Genomic DNA, 8,176 nt, shown 5'->3' on the forward strand with positions numbered 1-8,176 from the left:
TTTAAATGATAATAATCAATCAATCTTTTCTAAGGCATTTAAAGTCATCTTCACTAGGAGGTTGTCGTTTGTTTGTGCCATATTCACCAACAAAGGTGGTAACAGCACAATTCAATATTTCAAAACACTTTTTGACTTCTTCGACTTTTGTTTTGAGTCCATCTGTTCCGCACTTTGATTGTGCGTCTAAAGTTATTTGTTTCAGTTCATCAACTTTCTTCAGAATATCGATTATCTGTGCCTCTTCAAGTGCTTTAGTCTCCAGTTTTTCTTTTTTAGTCTCGACAACTGAACTTTCATTGTGTTCCAAAAGATTTACACTGTCTTGTTGACCAAGTTTTTCGCTTTCTTCCATTTCGCTTAACACCTTTTCAATATCGAAGCACTCCCAACTCTCATTTTGGTCTTCGTTGGTGTTACTTGATATTGGTTTATTGCTCTCTTCATCTAAAAATTCTTCTTCCATATTCAAGTCCAAACACAATTCGTTGTTTGACTGCATAAGAGCCGGTTGACATGTGCTTTCCGCGCTTTGTTCAACCTTTTCAACCTTCTCAATTTTTGTTTCTTGTTTCGGATTTTGTGCCAGCGATGTTTCATTTACAAGTGATGTCGTCGCGCTCCCAATTGTTTCTTCCACACTTTTTCCCTCACTTTTGTTATCAATTTGTAAACTTTGTGGTTGTGAGACTTCAGAAATTGCAGTGCTTTGGATTTTTGGTTCAAGCAGTTTCTCCAACATCTCAATTTTCTTTTTGAGCTCCTCATTGATGGAAGTCTCCGCAAGTATTTTGTTTTGTGTTTCTTGGAGCTCTTGAATTTTCTTTGTGACGATTGAAAACTCTTCAAAACTCACAAGTCCATTCGTGGGACTTTCTTTTAAATTCACTTTCTCTGTTGTTTTTTCTTCTTCCATTATTTGTTTTTGTTGGGCTTTGTTTTCTACTGTTGTAATTGTTTCTTGAATTGTTGGTTCTTGTTGCGATACGTGTTGTATCATTTCTTGACTATTTTTATCGACGTCTTGACTCGTTTCGACGAGCTCTTTTTGTTCGATTGGTTGTGATGGTTTCATAGGAGAAGTTACTGGAGATGGGGAATTCGAATTGGTCTTTTTGACCCAATTTAAGACGGATGTTTGTTTTGTTTTGATGTGTTTTTCTGTTGGCTCGACTTTTTTGACATTATTCATTTTGTTAAAGAAACACGAGATGTCACTTTGTCGTTTAATTTCAACTTCTTTCTTCGTCATGTGTACCACCGGCTTTGGTTTGCTTTCCGTTGAACTGTTTTCTTCAAATTGAGTAATTTCCAATTTCTTTTTCTTTGTTGGTTCTGGAAATTCGAGTTCAGTGTTTTCCGTTGTGGTTGTTTCGCTCTGATTAAAATTGATTTCAATAGGTTTTGTTATGTCTGTCGTGGGTGGAATCGACGCTTTTGTTTTCTCTTCTTTAATGACTGTAGGCATTATCATCTTTTGGTGTTCTACGACAACTGGCTTGATTTCTGTACGTGTCTGTATATCTTTAATTGCTTTTACATCGTCGACTATTATAACTGGTAATGGGACTTCTTCCATTTTCTTTTCGAGAGGACGTTCACTTGTTGGTAAAAGGGGGTGTTCTACATTAGTAGGTTCTTCCTCCATCTTTCCTTTGGCCTTTTCTATCTCAGTAATTAGTTTCTGTGGTAAATGCATTGGACTCTTTTGTTGTCCTATTTCCTCAACTTCCATCTTTTGAGGAGTTCCATTGTTATCACTTGGTGCAGGTTCTTTTGTTTTTTCATTTTCAATATTCAACTTCTTCTCCTTCTCCTCTTTCTTTCTTCTTTTCTCTGCATTTTTGGATTCAGTTTTTAAAAGTGCAAACACTTTTTTCTTTCTTTCAACTTCGTTGATAAGCGGTGAGTGCTTCTTTGGTGGTTTAATATTCTTTTCTATCATCTCGTCCTTTGCTTTTAACGTCTTCTTAAGCTCAGTTGTCTTCTTTTCAAACAACTCAAGTTCACTTGGTTTGTTGTCGTCAGTATACATCTTAATAACATTCCCCTCTTTGACCTTTTTGCCACCGTTGACATTCCGTTGTTCTATGTCAATCACTGGTATATCTTTCTTTGATTTTTTCTTTTTTACACTTTCTTCGTTCTTCTTTTGTTGTTTTGGTTTCTTCAATTGAAGAACTTCTATTTCACTATCTGAGTCCTCGCTTCCACTCACTGTTTCTTTAATAGTCTTTTTCTTTGTTTTTGTCTTCTTTTCTGGTTTTGTTTCTCTATGAATGGGTTTTGAATCATTTTGTTTTTCAATACCATCAGATTGTTGTAAAGATTGATACGCAGGTGTACCAGTTGAAATTTCACCTCTTTTGTCTTCCACAAATTCAATTTTGTTCTTATCACCTGTGTCGTTTTTCAGCTCGTTTTTATAGTCATTCGGCTTGAACATCATAAATGAATCCGGTTGTTGAATGATGTCATCAAACTCAAGAATCAGTCTGTTTTTAGTTAACCAATTGATGTAATCTTCCCACACCTTAACTTGTCTTAGCGTTTTGATATTTCCTACAACACATAATGCCCGTTTAGCTCGAGTGATCGCTACATTTAGTCTCCTTTCATCTTCAACAAAGCCAATCCCATTATGTTCAGAACTTCTTACACAAGACATGATCACTATATCAAACTCTCTTCCTTGGAAACCATCCACTGTATTCACTAATACATTTAATGACTTCGCAACTTCATTTTGTTCAATTGCTTTCTTCACATCTAAAACTTGTTTTCTGTATGGCGTGATAATCCCTATATCCCAATGAACACACTCAACGTTCTTACTTATTTCTGTTAATAGAAAAACTACGGCTTTCACTTCCTCTGTATTAAATAAAGATGACTCCTTCCCAAGCCTATCCTCTTTCCCACAAACATTTAAAAATAACACTGAATTGGAAACAGAATTGATCTTCTCGATTTTAACACCATCAGCCAACCTCCCTTCATAAAATTCGTTCGATGGAAACTCACGAATTTTTGATTCCATTCGGTATTGCTGTGTCAGTAACGTTACATTTAATCCACACTCTAATAATCTTTCAAAAAGACTTTTGTTGTACTTGTACGTAATAGATTTAGGCGACAAAACAGTCGAAGGAAGCTGCTTCTGATCTCCAATCATGATACACCTCTCCACCCCATATTTCAGTGGAATTAATGCAGAAACCTCAACGCATTGGACAGCTTCATCGATGATACAAGTCTCAATCTTTCCAAATAAGTGTTGTTGTAGAGTGTCGCACCCAGCACTATTTAACGTACAACATATCACATCACAATTACTAATAATATCTATAGTAACAGAATGTTTCATTGCACAAATTTTATTTTGCAAATCGTCCTTTTGTTTCAGTAAAAGTGCAAGTCCTGACTTCAATTTGTCTTTGTTAATTTTTGCATTTGTTGCCAATGCATTTTTAAGTTTCTCTTTCAATTCGTTGATTTTTTTGTCCAAGTATTCTAAAGACATTTCCCCTCTGCGCTCAATTTCTTTGCCGACGAGGTTTTCAAGAACTAAATCCTTTATTTCTGGATTTGTTAATGTTGGCGTCCCAACTCGAACTATTTTCACAGACTTCTTCTCACCATTTTCATCGTACACTCCCATCTTGAGTAATTTCATAATAATTCCGTCGATGGCCGCATTTGATGGGGAACATATTAACACTCTTTCATGATGTGACTCGCTACTTTTTGAAAAAACTGAAGAAGAATTTCCATACAAAATAACACCAATAATACCACAGAGAGTCATAGTTTTACCTGTCCCTGGTGGTCCTTGAATTAAAGAAAACCCTGATTTTGCAAGTGACCTAAACATGGCGTGTATCTGTGAGTCGTTGAACTCCTTTTTGTTTCTGAGCATTCGTTCGTATTTAATCGACATTGGTCTAAAATACGTTGGTTTGTAGCTCTGTGGGTTGAGCACTTGTTTTTGGAGTTTAAGTTCTGTTATTTCGTTCAACGCGATGAACTCTCGAAGTGGGCTCAGAACGGTACCAATTCGTCGGATAAATAATGGCTGTTTAGGTTGTATTGAGTTGAAGAAATCGTTTGATTCTATTGAACCATCTGTAATAAATTTCATTAAGAATTGGCCGTTGCCATATTCAGTTTTTTTCACAAAAAGTGCTGTTTTGCAATTATTTTTAGGGTATGTCTTGGTTTTGAAAAATTGTGTACTCGCAACAAAGAAGTCAAAATCGGAAAAGTCGTTTTGAAAGCGACATTCAATAGTAACATAGACTTCGACGTTTTGTGGTGATGATTTCATGGATACCACTTTCACCTTATACACATTTTCATTCTCTTTCTCGTTGATATTCTTTTCAATGGAAGATCGACACTCATCAAACACAAAAGGTTTCAGTGTAGAAATGTACTGATCAGTGTTCGTGTACACATTAAGAGGTGCGACAGTAAAAGATGGAAGAGCGGTGAATGGGTACACTTGCTTCAGAACAAAATTCGCAAATTCGTTCTCGAGTTGTTGTATTCTATGCGTTGGTGCTACAACCCATTGTTCGCTTTTCGGAGCGTCTGGAACAAAGGCTTCACTTTTTTGACATGTTTCCAAAGTCTCTTGTTTCGCGTCTTTCATTTTTTGAACGTCTTTACACAAATCTTCAAACACATCAGAGCTCTCAGAGTTGTTGTCTTCGCTTCTTTGTGACATTGATTATTTCAGTTTTTCAGGTTTGAACTCCTCAATTATTAAAGCTTGTAGTAATAATTTAAATTATAATACATACTACAAAAAACTATTAATATATTAATCAAATAACTTGAATATTAACAAAAGTAACACAGTTTTGATACAGACAGACAACAAAAATAGAAATGGCTTATTTGTAGTTTTCAAATCTATACCGAATAGTAAAACCTAATTAAAAAGTTGAAACAAATGAAATAAGTCACGAGCCTTTACTATGAGTCGTCGCAAAGTTTCGACACCTGAAGTTGGCACGACTCTTCCGTCTGGTTATTTCCGACGATTGGCAAGTAAGTTGGATTTGCTAAGATGACGAAGAGTGGTTCAGTTGGGATGAACCCATAGTCGTTGTTTTTAAACCTCAAAAATTTGTTAACTTCATCGAGTATTTGCTCCTTTTGTTGTGCGTTAATGAACAAGTTTGTGCTTGGGTACTTCTGTGTGATTGACCGAATCTCTTTAAGCAAAGGAGAGCTGCAAGTTAGAATCCATTTAACTATTAAATAATAATAATAACAATTTATTATAAAAATAGAATGGAACAAACATGTATGGGACACAATAATCTTTCACTTTGTCTAACGCACTTTTATATCCCTTGAATGAGTATGTACTAAACCCAAAGTTTTTCGTGATATCAGCAATGTGTTTCATTGGAGAATTGACTGCCTTCACAGTCATCCCAAGGCGTTGCACCGTCTCAAGTTCAAACCCTTTGCAAATACCAGCAAGTGACTGGAAGTTGTTGAGTTGTTCAAGTTCAAGAGCAATGTCTATCATCTTCTGGAACATCGCCACTCGATTTTTGAAATCAGCAAAAATCAGAATCATCGAAGACGTCCAATTTGCAACTTCGTCAATTCGGTCGATCATCTGTGCAACATGAGAGTATCTGCACACCCTATTCTTCTTGTGTATTTCGGGAATGTTCTCAAGAAACTCCGAGGGTTTAGTGTTTTTATACACTCCAAAGTCGATGACTGTCATTTGTCGGGCTATTTCTTTAGGGTCACACGATATGAAAAATTCGATTGGGAATATCGGCTCGTCTGGGATAAAAAAGTTGATAGGGGGAATGAGTAGTCCCGCAATATTCAAGTCTCTAATAGTTGCTTTCCTCTGATATTGCACCTTGAGTTCGAGTGCTTTTGTGTCTTTCAATGGTGTCAAAAAGTCGTACAATATCTTCCCTGCCTCAAGCCCTAAATCTCCAAACGATTTATAAATAATTATCTCAACAACATTCATCACATTCTCCTTTACCTTTGCATCTCCAACGTTATACGCTTTCACCGTTTTCTCAATAAATTCTTTAGAAGACATCATTGACCCAAAGGATGCAACCATCAATTCCGCAAAGTTTTGGTCTGTCGTCGATGTCATTCTGTCAATAAATCCACCGACGTTCCCAGAGACAACATGGTTCTTTTGTACAATCACTTCTGGGTTCCCAGTAAATGTCGTTGGTACTCTTTCTGCTTTCTTTAAAGCAACTATTACTCTTGTTTGGTCGTAAAACATTATCAAAAGTTGAGAGACGTTCATCATGAGCATGACAACCTCAACTAGACAAGCCTTTTCTAAACAAAGCTTCTTCGAGATGTTGAATTTTTTCGACTCCTCCTTCTTCTTGTCGTCTTTCTTCTTTTTCACTTCGGTCACTTCCTCTCCGAGTTTTCCAATTTCCTTTGGCTTTAAATGAGCAGCAGCGTGTGCGATCATTAAAGCATACGACACACTCATTTTAAGGCGCAATGCAGTTTCTCTAATAATCTCCTCCAAATCTCCAGGTCTAAACTCGTCTTTAATGTCATTCACATTTTCAATTTCTTTTGTTAGTGCTTGTATGTTCACTTCATTCTGATTTGCAAGTAATGTCTTTATTATATTGTAATACCCAGATAATTCATTTTCGTATGTGTCGTACACTTTTTGTTCTCTCAGCGCAGAAAGTCTTTTCAACAAGTCCACTACGTTCCCACCAAAGGCTGTGAGAGAGTCCAATGTCTGGACACACATATCGAAAAAGTCTTCCGAGTAATCAATATGTGGTTTACCCAACATAACGGCACTCAAACATATCGCATCTTCCATAGCAACCGCAAAGTCCGCAACTTTCCGAGTGATGTTGATGAACGTTGTTTTCTCACATTCTTCGATCTTTGCACGCTCTTCGTCAGACCCAATACTTTCTTCCTCCACAATGGGTTCCAATGTGAATAGTCTCGAAGTCACTTTAAAGAGTGTCGATGTTTTTCTCAGTACCGCGGAGTTCACATCAAATGTTTTGAGGAGATTCTCGACGTCATTAGTTTTACAGTCGGTGTCAAGTTGGTTCTCCAACGACGCCACAAGTTCCTTGACAGTTGTTTCAAACGAGGGCTTTTCAAATTCTTCAGTCCTTGAGATCTTTTCGATTTCTCTGGCAATCGAGTCGATGATGAATTGTTTTCTTATTTCAATGACATTATACAATGGTTCATTATCACCAAGTTTTGTAGTGAGAGCTTTTTGCCGTCGTAAAGTCATTTCATAATTTCCCTTTTTCTCCTTTTTCATTTTCGATGACGTGTTAAAGACTTTCCGCATCTCGACATTGTTCTTCACCGTTTCAAAGTACTTCTTTATTTCTATTATATCCATCATCCGCTGATCAATGTTCACTTCCCCCAACATCTCTCGCTTGATCTGGGATATCTCTTTGTTCACTTTTTCGACCTGCGCTTGAAGTTCTTCTTTTTCTTTGTACAACTGTTGGAAAGGAACACTCATCAAATAGTCCTTTTTCAAGTTCCATGTATTAACAATTATAGCCATATAAAAACCAGTTATTTTGGGAGTCATTTGACCCTTTTATTTCTATTGTTTTATTACCAATAATCTATGGCATATATTCCTTTATTATTGGCTATATCTTTGCTAATCAAAAGAAGGGTTTTGTTTTTTTCTCTCGACTTGTCTAAAGTGATTCATTCAAAAAAATAACTTTTTGTAAAAAGTTATTTTTTTACAAATAACTTTTGTAAAAAAATTATTTGCTGTATCATCATGATGAAAATATTATAAAAATATTATAAATTAATAAATTACAAATATCATATATTTGTAATTATGTATTATAAAATAACTATAATATATTAATAATTGTAAAACATTTTTTCAAATGAAAAAAAGGAGTTTGATTGTTTTTTTATTAAATTCAGTTGAAATACTTATAAAAAATAGTTTTATTGTTATTGTTAGTTTTTTAATTAATTTTATTATAAATTATTAAAATATATGGTTTATTTTAGAGAAATTATCACCCAATTAATCGTTTATAAATATTTATGTTCTTCACTTGCTATCCACGTCTTTACGTTTCAAATTAGTTTCTCATTGTGTTTGTAGCCAATATATATTATTATTGTT

General features: G+C 35.4%; 2 protein-coding genes across 2 annotated transcripts; both read right to left on the minus strand.

The window, feature by feature from the left end:
* Positions 1-19: 19 nt before the first annotated feature.
* On the minus strand, positions 20-4,729 carry EIN_079850 (splicing endonuclease positive effector sen1, putative; the record flags this gene model as incomplete). Its single annotated transcript, XM_004184341.1, has 1 exon — positions 20-4,729. The coding sequence occupies one exon, from the start codon at positions 4,727-4,729 to the stop codon at positions 20-22; it is 4,710 nt and encodes a 1,569-aa protein (XP_004184389.1).
* Positions 4,730-4,980: 251 nt separating this feature from the next.
* Positions 4,981-7,537, minus strand: EIN_079860 (guanine nucleotide exchange factor, putative; the record flags this gene model as incomplete). The annotated part of the gene is made up of 2 exons (XM_004184342.1): positions 4,981-5,239; positions 5,313-7,537. The coding sequence occupies 2 exons, from the start codon at positions 7,535-7,537 to the stop codon at positions 4,981-4,983; spliced, it is 2,484 nt and encodes an 827-aa protein (XP_004184390.1).
* Positions 7,538-8,176: the final 639 nt, after the last annotated feature.

This window comes from Entamoeba invadens, assembly GCF_000330505.1.
Source record: "Entamoeba invadens IP1 unplaced genomic scaffold scaff_1105074725643, whole genome shotgun sequence".
Classification (NCBI taxonomy): Eukaryota; Evosea; order Mastigamoebida; family Endamoebidae; genus Entamoeba; species Entamoeba invadens.